Source organism: Papio anubis, chromosome 3 (assembly GCF_008728515.1).
Source record: "Papio anubis isolate 15944 chromosome 3, Panubis1.0, whole genome shotgun sequence".
Classification (NCBI taxonomy): Eukaryota; Metazoa; Chordata; class Mammalia; order Primates; family Cercopithecidae; genus Papio; species Papio anubis.
Window position 1 is genome coordinate 37,875,127 of NC_044978.1, and position 20,595 is coordinate 37,895,721.

Here is a 20,595-nt window from a genome sequence, read left to right on the forward strand (position 1 = left end):
AGTGATGATGAGCATTTTTTCATGTGTCTGTTGGCTATATAGATATCTTCTTTGAGAAATGTCTGTTCATATCAACTTGCCCACTTTTTTGTACTTGCCAAAACAGAGATATAGACCAATGGAACAGAACAAGAGTCCTCAGAAATAATACCACACATCTACAGCCATCTGATCTTTGTCAAACCACAAGAGAAACAAGAATGGGGAAAGAAAAAGGATTCCTATTTAATAAATGGTGCTGCAGGAAAATTGGCTAGCCATAAGTAGAAAGCTGAAACTAGGATCCTTTCCTTACTCCTTACACAAAAATTAATTCAAGATGGATTAGAACTTAAATGTTAGACCTAATACCATACAAAATCTAGGAGAGCCAGGTAGTACCATTCAGGACATAGGCATGGGCAAAGAGACTTCATGTCTAAAACACCAGAAACTTGGCGGCGGCTTAAAAGCCAGGGGTGATGAAGTAGGGGATCTCATTAAACTAAGAGCTTCTGCACAACAAAAGAAACTACCATCAAGTGAACAGGTAACCTACAGAATGGGAAAATTGCAATCTACTCATCCTGACAAAGAATTGCTCTCCAGAACCTACAAAAGAACTCAAACAAATTTACAAGAAAAACAAACAACCTCTTTGTCCTTTTTAACTGTTGTTGCTTTAAAGTCTGTTTTGGCTGATATAAGAATAGCTACTCCTGCTTGCTTTTGATTTCTATGTTTCCATTTGCATGGAATATCTTTTTCTACCTCTTTACCTTAAGTTTATGTGAGTCCTATGTGTTAGGTGAGTCTCTTGAAGACAGCAGATACTTGGTTGGTGGATTTTTATCCATTCTGCCATTCTGTATCTTTTAAGTGGAGCATTTAGGCCATTTACATTCAATGCTAGTATTGAGATATGAGGTACTGCTCTATTCATCATGCTAGTTGTTGCCTCAATACCTTGTGTTTTTTTCATTTTGTTATTGTTTTATAGGCCCTGTAAGATTTATGCTTTAAGGAGGTTCTATTTTGGTGTATGTTGAGGTTTTGCGTCAAGATTTAGAACTTCTCTTAGCATTTCTTGTAGTACTGGCTTGGTAGTGGCAAGTTCTCTCAGCATTTCTCTGAAAAAGAGTTTATCCTTCATTTATGAAGCTTAGTTTCATTGGATACAAAATTCTTGGATGATGATTATTCTGTTTAAGGAAACTAAAGACAGGACCCCAATCCCTTCTGGCTTGTAGGGTTTCTGCTGAGAAATCTGCCATTAATCTGATAGGTTTTCCTTTATAGGTCACCTGATGTTTTTGCATCACAGCTCTTAAGATTCTTTCCTTTGTCTTGACTTTAGATAACCTGATGACTATGTGCCTAGGTCATGATCTTTTTGCAATGAATTTCCCAGATGTTCTTTGAGCTTCTTATATTTGGATGTCTAGATCTCTAGCAAGACTAGGGAAGTTTTCCTTGATTATTCCCTCAAATAAGTTTTCCAAAGTTTTAGATTTTTCTTCTTCCTTAGGAATACCAATTATTATGTTTGGTCGTTTAACATAATCTCAAATTTCTTGGAGGCTTCGTTCATTTTTTTAATTCTTTTTTTCTTAGTCTTTGTCAGATGGTTAATTCAAAGCCTTGTCTTCAAGTTCTGAAGTTCTTTCTACTTGTTCAATTCTATTGTTGAAACTTTCCAGTGTATTTTGCATTTCTCTAAGTGTGTCTTTCATTTCCAGAAGTTGTGATTATCTTTTGTTTACAATATCTATTTCTCTGGAGACTTTTTCATCCATATCCTGCATTGTTTTTTTAATTTCTTTAAGTTGGTTTTCACCTTTCTCTGGTGCCTCCTAGAGTAGCTTAATAATCAACCTTCTGAATTCTTTATCTAGCAATTCAGAGATTTTTTCTTGGTTTGGATTCATTGCTGGGTAGCTTGTGATCTTTTGGGGATCACATTCTGTCATATTACCAGAATTCCTTTTCTGGTTCCTTATTATTTTGGGAGACTGCTTCAGTGGAAAGATCTGGAACTCAAGAGCTGCTGTTCAGATTTTTTTTGGTCCCACAGGGTGGTCCCTTGACATGGTGCTCTCCCCCTTCCCCTAGATTTGGGGCTTCCTAAGAGACAGATTGCAGTGATTGTTATTGCCTTTCTGGGTATAGCCACCCAGTAGGCCTAATAGGCTCTGGCTGGTGCTGGGGAATGTCTGCAAAGAGTCCTGTGATGTGATCCGTCTTCAGGTATCCTAGGCATGGACACCAGCACCTGCTCTGGTAGAAGTGGGAGGGGAGTAAAGTGGACTCTGTGGGAGTCCTTGGTTTTAGTTTTGTTTAGTGCACTGTTTTTCTCAAATGTTGGTTATGCTAGCTGTGAAGCTGTCACATAGACAGACTCAGGACCTCTGGTTAGCCAGGGTATTGCAGGTGGTGGAATTAGCTGTTGTTTTCTCCTTCTTTCGAGCAGGGTTCTGTTATGAGTTGCTATAATAACTTGAGGTGGTTGGTCTCCTGCCAGGAGGTGGTGCTTTCAAGAGAGCACTTGCTACAGTAGTAGAAGGGGGATATAACCTTGCCCTACATAGGCAAGGATAAGTGCTCTGCTTTCTCAGGCGATGGGCAGGGCCATAGAACTCCCAAGAGTTTATGTCTTTTGTCTTTGGCTACTAGGATGGGTAGAGGAAAAACATCAGGTGGAGACAGGGTTAGGTGGGTCTGAACTCAGACTCTCCTTGGGTAGGATTTGCTGCAGCCACTGAGGGGGATGGAGGGTAGTTCTCAGGCCAATAGAGCTATGTTCCCAGGGAGATTATGCCTGCCTCTGCTGCACCATACAGGTCATCAGGGAGGCAGGGAAAGTCAGCAATGACAGGTATCATCCAGCTCCCAGCAAGGCCAGTCTCGCTCCTGCCATGCCTGGATAACAGCACTGAGTTTATATCCAGCAGCTGGCAAGCAGGGCTGAGATCTTGCCCCAGGCTACAAGCCTCCCTGCTGAGAAAGCAAGCAGGGCTCTCAGGCTTTGCCCCTCCCCACCTGCCTGCACCTTTGGCTACAGCTTCCGCACTTGTATCTGCACTTCCTGTTCACTCCCCAACCCTAGATTCTAATCAGGAAAATTCGTGCTTAGTCAAAATTATTACAAAGTTCAGCTAGGATTTTCCTTTACTCTGTGGCCCCTCCCCAATTCCGCTGGCTGCCTTCCCTTCCCCAAAGACACCTGTGAGATAAGGCCAGGAATGGCTTCCCTGGACTCTAGCTGAGGACCTGGAGTGCCTATAAGGCTCTTCCCACTACTTCTTCTACTTTTATATTTCACTCAGCTCCCTAAATCCGTCTCAGCTCTAGGTACGGTTAAATCTCCTATGACCTGGATTTTCAGGATTTTCAGGTTCCCAGTGGGATGTGGGTGCAGAGGCAGACTTTTCCTCCTCTCACATGGTGGGAACTCACGTAGCGTTTGCAGCGGTATGCTGCTTCTTTCAAAGGGTCTGTGAATTCTTTCAGTTTTCCTGATGTGTTCCTGTGGTGGTTCTTGGAGCAAAAGTTCACAATGTGAGTCTCCATATGCTGTTCTGTGTGTCTCAGTGGGAGCTGCCTGTTAATCCTGTCTCCTATCTGGCATTTTCCCACTCTCTCTCCACCAGCTAGAGTTATTTTACAAAGGTAGGAAGCATGTAGAATTGGTAGAAGTCAGTTGGCTCATTTAAATATTCATTGTTCTTTCATATAATCAATATTCGATACTTATGTTGGGTGATAGACACATAGAAATAAATAAGATGCAGCTCATGGTCTAAAAGAGGTAACTGAACAAACAACTAAAACAGTTTGATGAGTCAGATGAAAGGAAAATAATGGAATACTATGGCAGCATTTGCAATCCCATTACTGGGTATATACCCAAAGGAATAAGTTGTTCTGCCAAAAAGACACATGCACTCACATGCTAATCACAGCACTATTCACAATAGTAAAGACATAGAGTCACTCTAGGTGCTCATCAACAGTAGACTGGATAAAGAAAATGTAGTACATGTACACGATGGAATATTATGCAGCCACTAGGAAAGAATGAAATCACATCCTTTGCAACATGGATGCAGCTGGAGGTCATTATCCTAAGAGAATTAATGCAGGAACAGAAAACCAAATACCACATGTTCTCATTTATAAGTGGGAGCTAAATATTGTGTACACAGGGACAAAAAGATGGGAACAACAGACACTGGAGACTATTAGAGTGGAGAGAGAGGGAGGGGGGAAAGAGCTGAAAAATTACCTATTGGGTACTATGCTCACTACCTAGGTGACAGGACCATTTATACTCCAAACCTTAGCATCACACAATATACCCATATAACAAACCTGTACATATGGATAAAAGAGAAGCATTGTCCACAATGAATGACTGATTGTGGAGGAGCTACACTGGTGAATGCAGAGGAGTGTCATGATCAGAATACACTGGCCATAATATAAAGAAATGAATGGAAAGAAAACACCAATTATAGTGGTTGAGAAGAGAGATGATGAAGGCCTGGACCAGAACCCTTACAATGGAATGTGGAGAAGTGGAAGTGTGGTTTTAAGAGAGATTTAGTAGGTGAACTCAAGAGTCCCAAGCAGATATGCAGAGGGAAGAGAATGAAGTAAAGGATAATCCTAGATTTCTGGCTTGAGCTACTGAAAAAGAAAGGCAGCAAAGCACAGTAATTAGGACTACATGCTCTAGAAACAGACAGCCTGGTTTGAATTCCATCTCCACTAATTAATACTTTTGTGACCTTGAGATAATTTCTTAAACTCTATGTGGTTCGGTTTCCTTATCTATACGATGAGAAAAACAACAGAATGTATCTCAAAGGATTTTGTAAGGAATTACATGGAAGATCTTAGAATAGTGTCTGGCACACAGGAAACACATGATAAATGTTAGCTGCATTTGGTTGATGGTCGATGGTGATGCCATTCACCAATACAGGGAATATGAAAGAAGGCACGGATTTCAGGTGTGAAGAACAATGAGTTCAATCCCAGACATGGTAACCTGACCTGACTGTGGGACATCCAGGAGGCAGCTGCTACGGGGCTAAAGCTTAGGAGAGAGTTGTGGGAGTCGGATGCTACTTGATAAGGTGGATGCTAAGGTGATGTCTGAGCAAGTTCCTAGCCAACATGAAAAAGCAGGCCCTGAGGGAAGAACATGTGAGTGAGATGTGGAAAGAAGAAAAAGCTTGGAAATTTCCTAAATCCAAGGGATGAGCAGGGGAAAAAAAGACTGAAAAGAAGAGGAAGACTCACGAACGATTCTTCTAATAAAGTACCATAAAAACTAAAGAAAAAAACAAAAATATGAATGACATTGAGATGAGGAAAATATACCATCATCCATAGGGAACAGGCTTAGAGATAAGAAATAAAGGGCAGGAACAAAAGATACATCTCAATAAAAAGTGGCATTCCCTAGAATAGTGTTTTAAAGTTTACTATTTGAAAGAATTACCTAGAAGAACTGCATAATGAAATCTCCAAGTTTATAAGGGCCAAAGGCTCTTTTCCTTATCAAGAAGGAGAAGCCTCAGAAAATTGTTATATAGTAGGCAAGAAAATATTTTTCTTTCTTTCTTTTTTTTTTAAATGGAGTTTCATTCTTGTTGCCTAGGCTGGAGTGCAGTGGCACGGTCTCGGCTCACTGCAACCTCCACCTCCCAGGTTCAAGTGATTCTCCTGCCTCAGCCTCCCGAGTAGCTTGGTGTAAATTACAGGTGCCCGACACCACGCCCGGCTAATGTTTGTGTTTTTAGTAAAGATGGGGTTTCACCATGTTGGTCAGGCTGGTCTCAAACTCCTGACCTAAGGTGATCCACCTGCCTCAGTCTCCCAAAGTGCTGGGATTACAGACGTGAGCCACCGCAACCGGCAAGAAAATATTTTTCAAGGAAAGAAATCAGAACATAATCTGGCTTCAGCCAAAAATAATCCAGAATGCATTTTGCAAATAAATTTCTGGCCCCAAGTTTTCAGTAACTAAACCCAAAGAGCCATTTTAAATCACATCAATTTTGGGCTTAAAGAAAGTGACAGACATCCATTTAATCCAGATCATAGATACGAGAACTACTTTGGAGAGTTTGTTAAAATGCACATAAACTGAGTTATCCAAGACCTACTGAATCAAAATCTCTTGGTATGCAGTCAGGAAAAATTCTCTGCTTCTTGAAATGTCTAAAACAAGGTTACCAGATGATTCGTGTGCGCACAGTTTGAGAACTCCTAATGTATCTGCTCAGGAGACCAACGACAAGAAAAAATAAATGGTTTGCACAATAGCACATATCAGAATCACCTAGAGCAGGGGTCCCCAACCTCCGAGACTCAGACTGGTACCAGTCTGTGGCCTGTTAAGAACCAAGCCTCCAAGCAGGAGGTGAGCAGTGGCTGAGCATTACTTCCTGAGCTCCACCTCCTGTTAGATTAGCAGTGGCATTAGATTCTCATAGGAGCGCAAACCTTATCGTGAAATGAACATGTGAGGGATCTAGGTTGCACGTTCCTTATGAGAATCTAACTAACGCCTGATGATCTGAGGTGGAACAGTTTCATTCTCAAGCCACCCCTCCCCATCATCCATGGAAAAATTGTCTTTCACAAAACCAGTCCCTGGTGCCAAAAGGTTGGAGACTGCTGACCTAGAGGGCTTGTTAAATACAAATTTCAGCCAGGCACAGTGGCCCACGCCTGTAATCCCAACATTTTGGGAGGCTAAGGCAGGCAGATTGCTTGAACCCAGGAGTTCAAGAAGGTGGGGCAACATGGTGAAACCCATCTCTACAAAAAATGCAAAAATTAGCCAGGCATGGTGGCAGGTGCCTGTCATCCCAGCTACTCAGGAAGCTGAGGTGGGAGGATCGATTGAGCCTGGGCAGCCAAAGCTTCAGTGAGCCAAGAACGTGCCACTGCACTCTAGTCTGGGCAACCAGAGTGAGGCACTGTCTCAAAAAAACAAAAACCAAAACCAAAAAACAAAACTCTGAGCTCCACCCTCTGAGCTTCTGATTCAGTCCAAGAATTTACATTTCCAACAAGTTCCCAGGTGAAGTTTGCACTGTTCATCTGGGGACCACACTTTGAGAACCTCTAGTCTAGACTAGAGTTGTTAGACTTTTCTCTGAGTACATCAGTTCAGTGTGGCACCACATACTTAAAGACCAAGACAAGGGTATTTCAGAAAGGATGTTAAAAATGAAACGGAAAACATGACCAAACATAAATTATACATATTTATTTTAAGCCATTCTGGTCAATTAGAACAGAAAAAAAAAAAAAAAAAAGCTGGAAAAGATCCAAACTATGCTAGAAAGAAATTATAAGGGTCATAGAATATGTGAAGAGACCAAAATGGATGAATTAATTAAAAAGACTAAATTTACAAAAGAAGGCAGAGATAGATTATAATCTAAAAATTGATAAAATTATGAAAAGATAAGTGCAAAATGAACAAATTTCAGATTTACAGCATTATGCAGGTGGTTTGATTATTTGACCCAAACAAGTCACTTTTGGAGTATCTTTTTGTGTTGTTTACTAAAACAGTTTTGGGGCTAGATTTTTATTCAAAGCCACTTTTGAAAATGGTTTCCCACTGGCTCCTCACACAAAGCCAGGGAAGCCACAGAGAAACATTCCTCACTCACCATCCCAATTCTGCATGACTCAGACATTCTCGGCATTAAATTAGAAAGGACAGCCTTCTAATGCTGCCATAACTGCTATTCTTTTCTCATGTAGACGACTTTTAACCCTGAAATAGCATATTCAAATATACAATTCTCTCAACAGCTCAGAATATCTGTAATTCCCTCTATCCACCTGCTATTTGTCTCACTGTTCTGAGAACACATCCAAATTTCATATCAGATGAATCTACTGACAGCCTCTCCTCAGGACTATCATACACATTTTGCATCATACTGTCTTCAAGCTTCCAGAGTCCATCTTCAAACACATCTTCCACTTGGGTGGTTCTTGTTATGCTACCTTTAGTATCCAGCATCATTTCCTCGGAAGAAATCAATACACCCAACTGTTAGATCCTTTCATTATCCAAGTCAGTCCTACAACCACCTAAGCTACTCCCTCTACCTTCTTAATATCCTTGCCAGGTCTTCCCGTTTACATATATTTGCTTTTGTACTCTTCACATCCCACTACCAAAGTCTCCTGCACAACTCAAAATAACCTCACATCTAAGGCAACAATATTTGGTTTCTGGCCTTTTCCAAACCAGTATAAATATCATTCTATCACTCATGCTGCTTTCTAGAAGAGGCAAGAACATGTTCCAAACAACTTCTGCTGTACAGACAGGTGAATGGTTGTAAATTATTCCCAGGATTCATGAGTGGCTAATTTTTTATCATAAGAATGTTGATTCTGCTTAGGACCTTGAAATTAAAGCTCCCTTAAATATCAGAGGATCTCTCATTGGTTGGAGTTAACTGGGAAAAAGCCCTGTAACAGGGGATACATACACACATTCCGACCTTAAGACCAAAACTCAGAGTTCGTCAGAGTCAAATCCCAATGAATGACTACCCAATGAATGACATTACCCAATGAATGACTAACATAAAACTTAAACATAGGCTCAATGCCTATTAACAATTATTAAATCTTAGTCTAAAATGAGCTCCAAATTTATGCAATACCACTTTGTTCCTGAAATATCTTAATTAGAAACAGAACTTCATGAGAATTCCTACACGGACATAAAATAGCTATTTATGATTATCAGCTTTTCTTTTCCTTATCTTAAACTGTCTCTAAAATGATAGACTTGGAAGAGTAGGGGGAAGGGAAGGTTAGGGAGAGATTTCTTAAAGGACACAAAACTACAGCTAGATAGTTAACTAGTCATTCTACCATGGTATAGAACAGGATAACTTATTCCTCTTATCTAGCTCTAATATTGGATCTGTTAACAAATCTTTCCCTAAGCCTCCCTTCCCCACACTCTTCCCAGAAAAGCACACAATCATAAATAGCTGTTTTGTGTCTACACAATAACTTGCACAAAATTTTTTAAAATACAATGATCCTAGGTAGAGGTCTGATTTTACTGGACCAGAATGTCAATCTCTGTTGACATTCACTTGCAATATGCAGATTCCCAAGTCCTGCCCCTACCATTCTGATTCTGATTTTGACACACTAGTTTCAGGCCTACTAATATGAAATTTTTAATGTGTATTTTAAACAAGTACTCTAGTAACATTTTGGGAAATATTGCAAAACATCCCCCCACCCTCACAAGAAGATCATTTATAAGAGGCAAATTATAAAGCCTTAGAGGTGTATCTAGTAAGGAAGTTTCTGATTAACATAGGAACTCTTCTACGATACTAACAGATTGACTTACTGATTTTAATAAGAAAGAATATCAACATTTATACAGTCAAATAAATCGTATATGCCTCTGTAAATTATGAAGCCTGATCAATTATTTTAACAATACTACCATTACTTGAAACTCAGAGTCACTTCTTAGAATTTATTTTCAATACAGTGTATGAGTCTTCAAATTACAAATTACAAAAAGGAAAATTGGTTTCCTTATGTTATTGCTCCTTCTTGGTTTTGATCAAAATTAGAGAACCCCAGGTATGATCATCACCCAAGCTCTAAATGAGTTTAGACTATTTTCTAAGTATATCCTTACAAGGTTGATATCTGCCACTAGAGAAAACAAGATGCTTAGAAGAATGCTACCAGAGGGTCAAGATGCAGTTCTTAAGAAAAGATTTTTTTAATGCTTTGCATAGAGGATAGAGTATAGCCTCTCCCTAAGACATTTTAAACAAGACAATGTTCACTTGGATGTATAAGTTCAAGTAGACTTGCTTTAAAAAAAAAAAAAAAAAAAAGTATAACATATTACTGAGCACTACTGAACACATGTCAATAATAATGAGAAAAGAAGACATTACCTGGGGCTGCTGTCTTCAATAACCTACTGCTGGGTTGTATTTGCTCACTTCACTCTTCAGAGGAGTGGAAAGATTTCTCTAACATTTAGCTCTGCTGGAAACCCCTAGAAGAAGACTTTAAAAATCTGTGAGGAGGAATAAAAATAACAATTAATAAACTGCAAAATCCAATCTGAGTATCTCTACTTTTTCTCTGCTCCCGTTTACCACTACATGTTGTACACTGAGTGGGTTCTCCCAGTGTGCATTTGTCTTCACCATAAAAAAATAAATAAATAAGCAAAAAGCAAATCTTTATTTAGAAATCTGAATGCTAGCCAAAAATGAGAAACTCCTGCTGGGTAACAGAAAATAGAAAAGGATTCTTCCATCTTATAAGATATGTCAAACAATTATGTGCTTCTTTTAGGAGTGAAAAAAAAGTGTGAAAGTAAATCCACATCCATGGGTCAACAGCATCATATTAAGATAATAATGATAGCATAATATAAAATAGCAAAGAAAGGAGCACAAAAAACTTTTTATAAACAATTTCAAAAAATGTACAATATTCCCAAATATTTCCGAGTAACTCTGACCTCTCTAGATACTGACATTCTGACCTCTCTAGATACTGACAATTCAAAGTTCAGGTTTTTGCCACCCAATGGGCAAAGTCTACTTTGGTCTTAGACACACATCTCCTATCATCAGGTCTAACTGGCAAGATCAGATGTGTCACTTAATGCCTATCCTACAACCAGAAAAACATGAGCTTGAAGAGAAGTAAGCTGGGAAATTATCCTACCTGGGAGAAACACAGAACAAAACCTAGAGGTGTCCAAGAGAGCAATAAGAACATCTAGACAGTCTAACCCTTAGCAGTTAGCCAGAAGCTAACATAAATACTAAACAAAACCACAAAGCCACTATTCGACATCACAATAAGTGGAAGCCAGAGAAAATGTCCAAGAGAGTACATTTTTTAAGGAAATCATAAATACTATACTTAAATTTAAAACACAGAAACAGGCTGCTATGCCTATGGAGTAGCCATTCTTTTATTCCTTTACTTTCCTAATAAACTTGCCTTCACTTTACTCTATGGATTTGCCCCCAATTTTTTCTTGCGTAGGTGCAAGAAGCCTCTCTTAGGGTTTTAAAAAAATAAAAAATAAACATGGAAACGATTTAAATGCCAATAACTGAGGAAGTCAGTTTGTCACAAACTGTACATTTGCCACAACCACATAATTTACTTAATCACAATTCTGTCAGCCATTAAAAACCTTTTATTCCATAATATGTATATATAAATATACTTCAAAACATCAAGCTGTACATAATACATACAATTTTAGGTCAATTTTTTAAAGTAATTTTTAAATAAAAAAGAAATATGTTATGAGTTATAATAAAATGGGAAAATAGTAGTTTATAATACAAAGTGGAAAGAAAAAGCAGAGTACAATGTTGTAATTACATATGATCACAACTACTTATGCAAAAGAAAAAAATAAGATGCAATCTCTTCTGATATACTTACAAATAATAGGTAAAATAGTTCCTATCTTTAGATGGGTTGAGGGGAGCAGTTAAAGTCAGAGTCCTGTACAACAAATATGTCTTTTTGAAATCTCTATACAGCCATGATTTCTCAAGCCCCAAAGGGTAAGCCACTCATTCACATAATTTTTCTGCAATAGTCCAATATAATAAAAGATGGCCCTAGAAGTCTTTACAAAAGGTGTTGTGTATGTGTGTTTAACCTATGTGTGTATGTGTGTCAAAGGCTTAGAATGTACCTTTTCTTATAACAAATATTTTGTGAAAAGAAAAAAATGGGGGTAGGGGGACACAATGTGACCTAAATCTTCAAAACTAGACACAGGAGTAACAGTGGCCAGGCATGAGAAGAGTGGAGTATGAAAAGTAAAGGATAACGTTCTGCATGCAAAAAACAAATTCTTCATATTCAAATTTCCTCAATACCCTCAAATCAGCCTTCTTCACTCTAATCAATTAATCATTTATTAACCACCTGGGAACTACTAGTATCACTTCATAACAAAATCTCAGGCCATTTAATCGCAAGGGGTTTTACAAGTAACAGAATTCTTCTTTTTCCATACCCCACATGAACAGTTTTATCATCACGTGCTGGAGAGATACAGGCTCTTTTACCTCCTCTTAAGAATTACAGATTGCTGCCAGATGCTCTTCAGGTGATTTCAAGGCTTTTTCATCTTGCAACTTGTGAATTATGAAAGGGCATCCCTAATTCATGAGAAATACTTCTCCCATCTCAGTGTCCATTATCATATATCCTCCCCTTACACCCTACAATTTTAGGCACTCGCACACATATGCTTTTACTTAGGTAATAAGGCATTGCTGGGTATCAGTTAAGGGCTTTACTAAGAACCACTCTTATATTTTACCATCATGATTCCGCCAGCAGCAACGCTTCATGACTTCAAAGGAAGCCAAGTCCTTTGACAGTAATGCACAGAATGACATCGAAAGCAAGGTTAAATGGAACTCAAGTAAATTGAAAGAACTCTCTTAAAACTCACGGTTCTTGATAATTCTCTTGGTTGTCATCTCATTTAAAAACAAAATATGTCTCCTGCTAAAAAGTGGGGAAGTTGGCAGTTAACAATTCAGTCATACTCAAATCTCTCCCCAGGCAAATGCTTTCCTTCTAACAAAACATTCTACCTCCACATAATAAAATCAAATTCAGGCTCACAGTCCTTCTGTGTAATAGCTATATCACATCCCTAATTTCAACAGAGGAACAAAATTTAAAGCTCATTTCCAGATGGCATAAATTCAGTGAATTTAGACCTCTACTATGTCAAGTTCAGAAATATGCTAATAGGCAGAGAGTACACAAAAGCACAGCAAAACCACCAAATGAACACTTTGTTGGGGTGGTGAGAAAGAATTAATATCCACATCATGGATTTCTCCATACACTAGAGAAACAAATGGGGGTGGGGTGCACATTTATACAGGAGGTGTGGATTATCCATAGCATTGTATTAATTGATCTGTAATATAATCAAACGCTTTCCTGGAGGATAATTAACCAACCAACCAATGAAGAGAGAAGTTTCAAACAATTCAACAAGTTTTCAAATACATGAAGCTGACTATGAGCTAATTATTGAATAATTTCATTCTCAAAAAAGATTGAACTGGGACAGGTAATACATTACATTCACATGTGGAAACTCTCATAGTAGAACAAAATATTCTACACAGGTCTACAAACTTCACTGATTCCATTAAGCACGCTAATAATAACTTAAAGTCTTAAAATGAATGAACCCATACTGATCACTTAAATGCAATCCCTGAGTTTTACAGAGGATAAAACTGAAGCACAGAGATGATGAGTGACCTGTTCAAAATTAAGTTGTGGTAAAAGATGAAGACAGAGGTAGAAGCCATGTCTTCTAAGCCTCACAGTAATACTGTCTTCTCCACATTAAGCTCACAATTCCTCAACAATGTATCCATTAAGTTGATTTCATTCCTCCTCTCAACAGTAAACCTTCTAAAGCTTTAGGAAAAGTTGAACCAAATGAAGCTTCAATCTTCAATTTCCATTCAATCAATCCCTAAGATTTCACATTAATTACATACAATTCATTTTTACCCAAGAAACTCAGTGTAATTTGGGTGACTTTGGGAGGGTCTCAACTACAAAACAAATTCATGAATTGGTGCACACCACGAGGGAAGGAAAAAAAGCAGGCAGAGACCACAAGTATCTTAGAAATACACCAAGAATACTGACTTATTAAAATGAATAATGAAGGTGAATGAAACCAAATTCTAGTATTAAAGCGATGTTTCCCGATGTGACAACTACTCATAAGGTGGTTGTTTTTAAGTAGTCATTGTTTAAGGTTCTGTAGTTAAATAAATTTGGGAAAATGCCACATTCTAAATGTTCTTCTTGAATATTTACAAAGCACAGTATGTGTATTAAGGCTCTAAGAAGGCCTTGTAGAAAATAAGTTTGCTTAGTTTTGCTCAGCCCAGTATTATTTGACATCTTTGGTTTGCAGAGCTAGTATTGACAACCTCCAAGAAATATACTTCAGGAAGTATATACAGCATTCTTGGTGAAAAACCCAAGTCTGACACTCATTAAGCAGTATTTATAATGAGATGACCTCCCTCTTCCAGACTCAGCTGTTAAAAATCAACTTGTGAGGCAAAGGAACTTTGTTTTTACAATGAAAATCGCCACCACCACTAGCATGTAATAAGTGCTAAGAGCAAGGCATGTGCTACGTGCAGATTTTTTTTGAAATGAGGCTAGGCATGTCTTCAGCCACCAAGTTAGCTTTCCCAGAAATTGCACCTTTTCATAGATAAACAAAACATCTTGTATAAACCATTTTTACACAAATAAACATATTACACTATTTTATACATTGGCAATGTTTCCAAATTGGTACATAAAGAGAATTCACTGGTGTGAATTTTCATGACCGCACATTTTCGTGTACAGCAGTAACATAATGTATTGATTCAGTATCCCATTATGAGCATTAGGGTGTTCCCAACCTTTAGCCATTATAAACACTACTACAATGAGTACCTTTGTACATAAATAATTTTCTCATGCATGTAATAAGTATATACAGTATATGCAGAATACATTCATAGTTTGTATGAATGTTTGTATGTCTAGGACTGTGTTTTTATATCTAGGATAATTTTCTAAAATTGAAATTCCTGGACAAAGCAATATGAAATTTTTCATATTATAGATTTTGCCAATTGCCCACTAAACAGACTAATGTTTTGCACCTATACGCTCTACAGAACAGGTTATAAGACTGTAATCTTTGTCCATCTAACAGTGATAAATGGTACCGCGGTGTAGTTGTAATGTGCATATCTGTGATAATGGGTGAAATTAAGCATCTTTCTATATATTTAAAAGCCACTGTTATTTCCCTTCCTTTAGACTATTTGTATCCTTAGTCCACTTTTCTAGGGTTGTTGGACTTTTTCTTATGGATTTTTAGGAGCTTTTTATTAAGAAAATTAGTCCCTTCAAGATTTGAGAAGCAAATATTTTCCCCAATTTTCTTGTTCCTTGAAGTATGCAGAAGCTATTCAGGTTTTTAAAAAAATGTAATCAAATATATCAATCTCTTCTTTTATGGCTTCTCAGTTTTCTGTCTTACTTAGAAGGGCCATATGTACGTACTCCAAGATTATAAAATAATTTTCCCATGTTATTTTACAATCTAGTCTATACTTTAAATTTGTTTATCATAGATTGATTTTTGGCTTAATATTTGAGATACTGCTGCAAATAGTACCTTTTCCCCCAGACAGCTACCTGGTTATTCGTCAGTTATGGAACTGAGCAACTTTACCCAACTAATTTGAAATACCACCTTTATCATATGCTAAATATGGTATCTGGCAATACCAATGTTTCAATTATTGTAGACTTATTAAGCTAGATTTTATTCTCTTTTTCAGAATTGCCCTATTTGTGGCTGTTTACTTTTCCAAATGACCATAGAACCAAGTTGCTTAGGGCCCCCAAAAAATCTGTTGTTATTTTTACAGGAATTACCTTAAAATACAGATTCACAGAGAATTGGCATCTTCGCATCCAAAAATATGATGGGACCTTTCCATGTTTTCATATCTTTTTTTCACACTTCAGGAGCATTTTTAAATGCCTTTACATATTATTTTCTTAAGTTTATTCTTAGGTGTTTCATCCTTTTTATGCTAATGGCCTTTTTCCCAATATATCTTCTAACTGGTTGTTAGCATATATGGAGGTTATGAATGTTGACACATTACTTTGGCATCCAGGCACATTTATAGATTATCATATTCTTCATAATTAGTTTTTCATTTTATTCTCTTGGATATTCAGGTCACATATTCCCATTATTTGCAAACAACACTCATTTACCTCCTTTCTGATTTTTATACCTTGATAACTTCATTTTTTTCTCTCATCCAGCAGCACTGGTTTATGATTCCAAATACCATTAACAATTAGTGAAAACAGTATTCTTATTTTGGGTTCTGATGTTTATGGAAATGCTCTCAAATTTCCTATTTAGGCTCAGATGGTTTTGGGTTGAGATGAACATACTTTGCTTTGCTAAGGGTATTTTCCTATTATATTTTGAAGGGTTTTTATAAAATCAATAATAGGGCCAGGTGCAATGGCTCCAACTGTAATCCCAGCTCTTTTGGAGGCTGAGGTGAGAGGATTTCTTAAGGCCAGTAGTTCAAGACCAGCCTGGGCAACATAGCAAGACTTCGTCTCTACCAAAAAAATGAAATAAAAGAATTAGCCAGGCATGGTGGTGCACACCTGTAATGTCAGCTTCCCAGTTACTGAGGAGGCTGAGGTGGGAAGATTGTTTGAGCCCAGGAGTTTGAGGCTGCAGTGAGCCATGATCATGCCACTGTGCTCCAGCCTGGGCAAAAGAGTGAGACCCTGTCTCAAAAAAAAAAAAAAAAAAAAAACAGCCGGACACGGTGGCTCACGCCTGTCATCCCAGTACTTTGGGAGGCCAAGGCAGGTGAATCACGAGGTCAAAAGATCGAGACCATCCTGGCCAACATGGTGAAACCCCGTTTCTACTAAAAATACAAAAATTAGCCAGGCGTGATGGTGGGCACCTGTAGTCCCAGCTACTTGGGAGGCTGAGGCAGGAGAATTGCTTGAACCAGGAAGCGGAGGTTGCAGTGAGCCAAGACTGTGCCGTTGCATTCCAGCCTGGTGACAAAGCGAGACTCTGTCTCAAAAAAAAAAAAAAAAAAAAATCAATAATAGAGATTGAATTTTACCAAATGCCTTTTCTATAAAAAATAATCAGATGACTTTTTTCTATTTATATTTAGTAATATGATGAACCTTTCTTGCATGCCCAAAATAAACCTCAACTGTTACAGTGTTTTATTCTTTTAATATGTATAAAGTACATGTTAAGCATGTTATTTCCTAAGCAGTCCTACAAGCTGGGCACTATTACCATCCTGCTTTGCCCCTCCTTCACCCTACTTCAGCCACTTCAGCTACACTGGCCTCTCCTCACTGCCCCTCTGACACACCAAGCTTGTTCTCACCTCAGGAATGTGCAACTCCTGCCAGACTTGCTATTCCCTGGAGCCTCTAACCCCAGATATCCTCATACATCATCCTCCTCTTCATTTGTGTCTCTGCTTACATATGACCTATTTATGGAAGCCTTTCCTGTCTACCCCACATGAAACAGAAATCGCTTTCCAATCTTACCTCTACCCCTGATGCTGTTTCATTTTTTCTGTAGCAACTGTCATCATCTCATATATATTCACATGTGGAAAATACACGAAATGTTTAATTTCTTTTAATTTACATTCCATTTCCCCATGAATTGAAGCTCCATGACAGCGGAGATTATTCTCTTCTTTGCCCATTGCTTGCTTCCCAGCACCAAGAGTGGGCCTGGCACGTGGGAAGTACTTACTGTTTATTGAATGGATGAACAAATGAATGAATGGATACTTATTTTATACGTAAGAAAACTGAAGCTTACAGAAATTAAGTAACTAAAATCACACAGAAGCACAGCTGAGACTAAAACCCAAGTCTAACTTTCAATTCCTGACCCTTAACCATTAAAACAAATGACAGGTGACTTTAGCCCACTGAAAATGCTCATATAATCTTACAAATTCTAAAGTACAAGTTAATGACACCATTGTTGAAAGCCTGAGGAAACTTGTATAGACAGCCCCTGTACAAGGTAAGCAAAAGAATCAGAGGATGGCCTCCAAAGAATTCCTTGGACATTATGGGAATTACATTGTTAGCTTTCCTACTGACACCCATGAGCCTCACAGCAAGCATCATGAAGCTGTGACCTTCATCCGCACATGCCCTTGTATATCCAAAAGATAAAACTGGATGCTTTGGGCCCGAATGGCCGATAAACATGTGTTTATTACTGGCATGGGCAGACACACATACTAAAAGTACCATTTCCCAGGGGACTAGCCAAATTATGATGGGTACAGGCACTAAGGATTTAGCTTTGAAAACACCATTTGCTCTTCCAAAGCCGAAGAATCTTCTGTGATTTCAACAGGCAAGTTACAATCAGGTATTGTTAATGTTCTTTTCCTCCTCTATCACTGGGATACTTTCTTTCCTTCAGACAACGTCAGGCTAAAAACAAAATTTCACAAGTCTCCATTTCTCACACTAAACAGTACAGTATCTTTTTTTTTTCTTTTTTTTTTTTTTAGAATTTAATCAAACCCTAAATTTTAGAACTGTGGGGTTGATCCAACATTGCAATGTGTCACATTTAATTCCATCAATGTAAAGCATAATGAGCAAAGATTGAGGTAGTGAGGCATAATTAAATGTTTAGAACCTGTGAATTTCAAAAGCAAGGCCCATTTGTGTTATTTCTAAATAGTAAATAAAATAATTTTCCAACATTTTACTATCAAATTATAGTAATTTTTCCACCAGTACACACTTGAGGAAAGCCACAAAAGGACTTTTCCAACAGTTCATTCTGTTATTGCTCATAACCTTCTAAATACTTCTCCTCATTGGCTTCTATTCAAAGGTAAATGGAAAGCAGTAAAATTTATGGAAAATATATTCAACTGCTTAAAATACATCAACCAAAAAAAAAAAAGATTTTAAAGCTGTATTATGAGTTGTGAAACTGCATTGCCTTCACTTACCTTTCAGTTTCATTGGTAGGTAACAAAACTGACAGACTGGTCAAGTTCCAAAACATCCCCTACACAGAGCCTGACTCTTCCATCTCAAATTCTCACCTTGGTCAAGGCCAGAGTAAACACCTGTCCTTCACATTTTTACACAACATCACTTTGTATGCTGCAAATACAAGCTTTCATACCAGGGAGGAAGCAAATTCCAGGACACTGGAAAGATTTCTACTCTCTTAAACCAGTCTGTTGATTGTTCCCTTGACTTTCTCGACTGTCAAGATGGTGAAAGGAGGAAAAGGATCTTTCTGTGAAACTCTAAAGTATAACCAGATAAGTTTGCCCTTTAAGCTTTTCACACAGAGAGGTAAAATAAAACTGAAGTCTAAGTTTTAAAATTTAGCTATGAAAATTATATTCTAGCACTAGACAAAATGTTGCAAGACTTTAATAAAATAAGATTATTAAAATCAATTTTTACATTTCATGGGCCAAGGAGAGACATCAAAGAATGTTTAAGTAACATTTTAAAGATACTATACTTTATAAAGTTAAGAGGAAAAATGACAATTGCACCAGTTCAGAAATGCCTTAGAGTAGGGAAATGAAGCAGCATTAACTATTAATAAAGCTAGAGTCCTAAAATAAATTTTTTAAAAAAGATTAGCATTGAGAAAAAACTCACCTTAATAAAACTCAGCTTAATAAGGGAAAGTAGTTTATTCATCTTGCATAATACCATTTCATTTTATTTAGTCCTTTCTCTAAGTATTCTAGAGATCTTTATGAACATTATCCAGCTAATCCTTCATTTACCAGTATAAAAGGAAAAGACATTGACTGCTATTACATTTACAAACATGCAAGAGATAACAGCAACAACAACAACAAAAAACAGAGAGAGAGAGATAAAATTTCAGGAAACTTCAAAGCAAATAAGACAGTAAGTAGACCCTTTCCTGGCATGGGTTTTTTGGAAGGGAGAAAGGTGAAATGTACAATAAAAACAAATATGTGCAATATTAAGACTGGCTTAAGTAAGCAAGCAGATTTGGAGTTTATTGTGCAACGGTCTTGCCACAGACTTGCAGGAAAAAATAGCTTGGTATAAACCCAGTCTACATTTCAACATTCAAAAATAGCTTTTTTATCCCAAGTCCTAAATGTGCTACATGTTTTATAATCCCAACAAATACACTAACTTCAGGAATCACCACTTACATTTCTGCCTTTTGAATGTTGGAAGCGAGAACAGAGTGGCTGACAAAATTCTAACTTTCATATGATATCCCTAACAGAGTAAACATTAAGACAATGAAGTAGCTGCTACAAAAAAAAAAAAAAAAGCAAGGCAAGAGGAAAAGATTCCACTATTTTCAGAGGCAGGCTCAAAGAGGAAAGTGTAATAAACATCCTTGGCAATCACAGGGCACCTTGCAACATGTTTCTATTAATATTTGTTTACATGTTTTTATCCCCACAGGAGGTTGTGATCTCCTTGAAGGCAAGGACTTGGCTTTATAGCACCCAGCCTATCAGCCATCAAAGTCAAAAAAATGGGCCAAGTGTTGAGTCAATAAACTTTTCTTAAATTCTCTTGACCAAAAATACTCATAGTGTTTGTATTATGTGAATTTTATCTCACACTTTTTTAAAGTACCAAAAAAAAAAAAAAAAATCATGGTCTGAATACATGTTAAAAGCCAACTAACAGGAAAAGAGCTGATTTACATTATTAGGGCAAAGCTATTTTGAAATCAGATCATAAGTAACCAGACTCTAATTTAATGGTAATATGTTTTTCAATAAACAATAAGCCCTCTAATCACATATGTATTTCTTAACCCTACATATGTCCAGTGTCCGTCCAGACAAAGGAGTATACAACTGCAAAATACCCTCA

General features: G+C 37.6%; 1 protein-coding gene across 8 annotated transcripts in view; it reads right to left on the minus strand.

Annotated features, from left to right (window-relative positions):
• FAM160A1 (family with sequence similarity 160 member A1) overlaps positions 1 to 20,595 on the minus strand; it is a 264,734-nt gene that overhangs the window by 172,477 nt on the left and 71,662 nt on the right. For 6 of the 8 annotated variants that reach the window (XM_031664223.1, XM_031664227.1, XM_031664224.1 and 3 more), the window contains one exon: positions 9,972 to 10,096. Coding sequence is in view for 1 of the 8 variants with exons in the window: in XM_031664222.1 (XP_031520082.1) it covers positions 7,855 to 7,886 (32 nt within the window). In the remaining 7 variants the exon portion in view is untranslated. Of the gene's footprint in view, positions 1 to 7,854; positions 9,903 to 9,971; positions 10,097 to 20,595 lie in introns of those variants that run through there. The other 2 variants (XM_031664222.1, XM_031664229.1) reach the window with 2 other exon arrangements.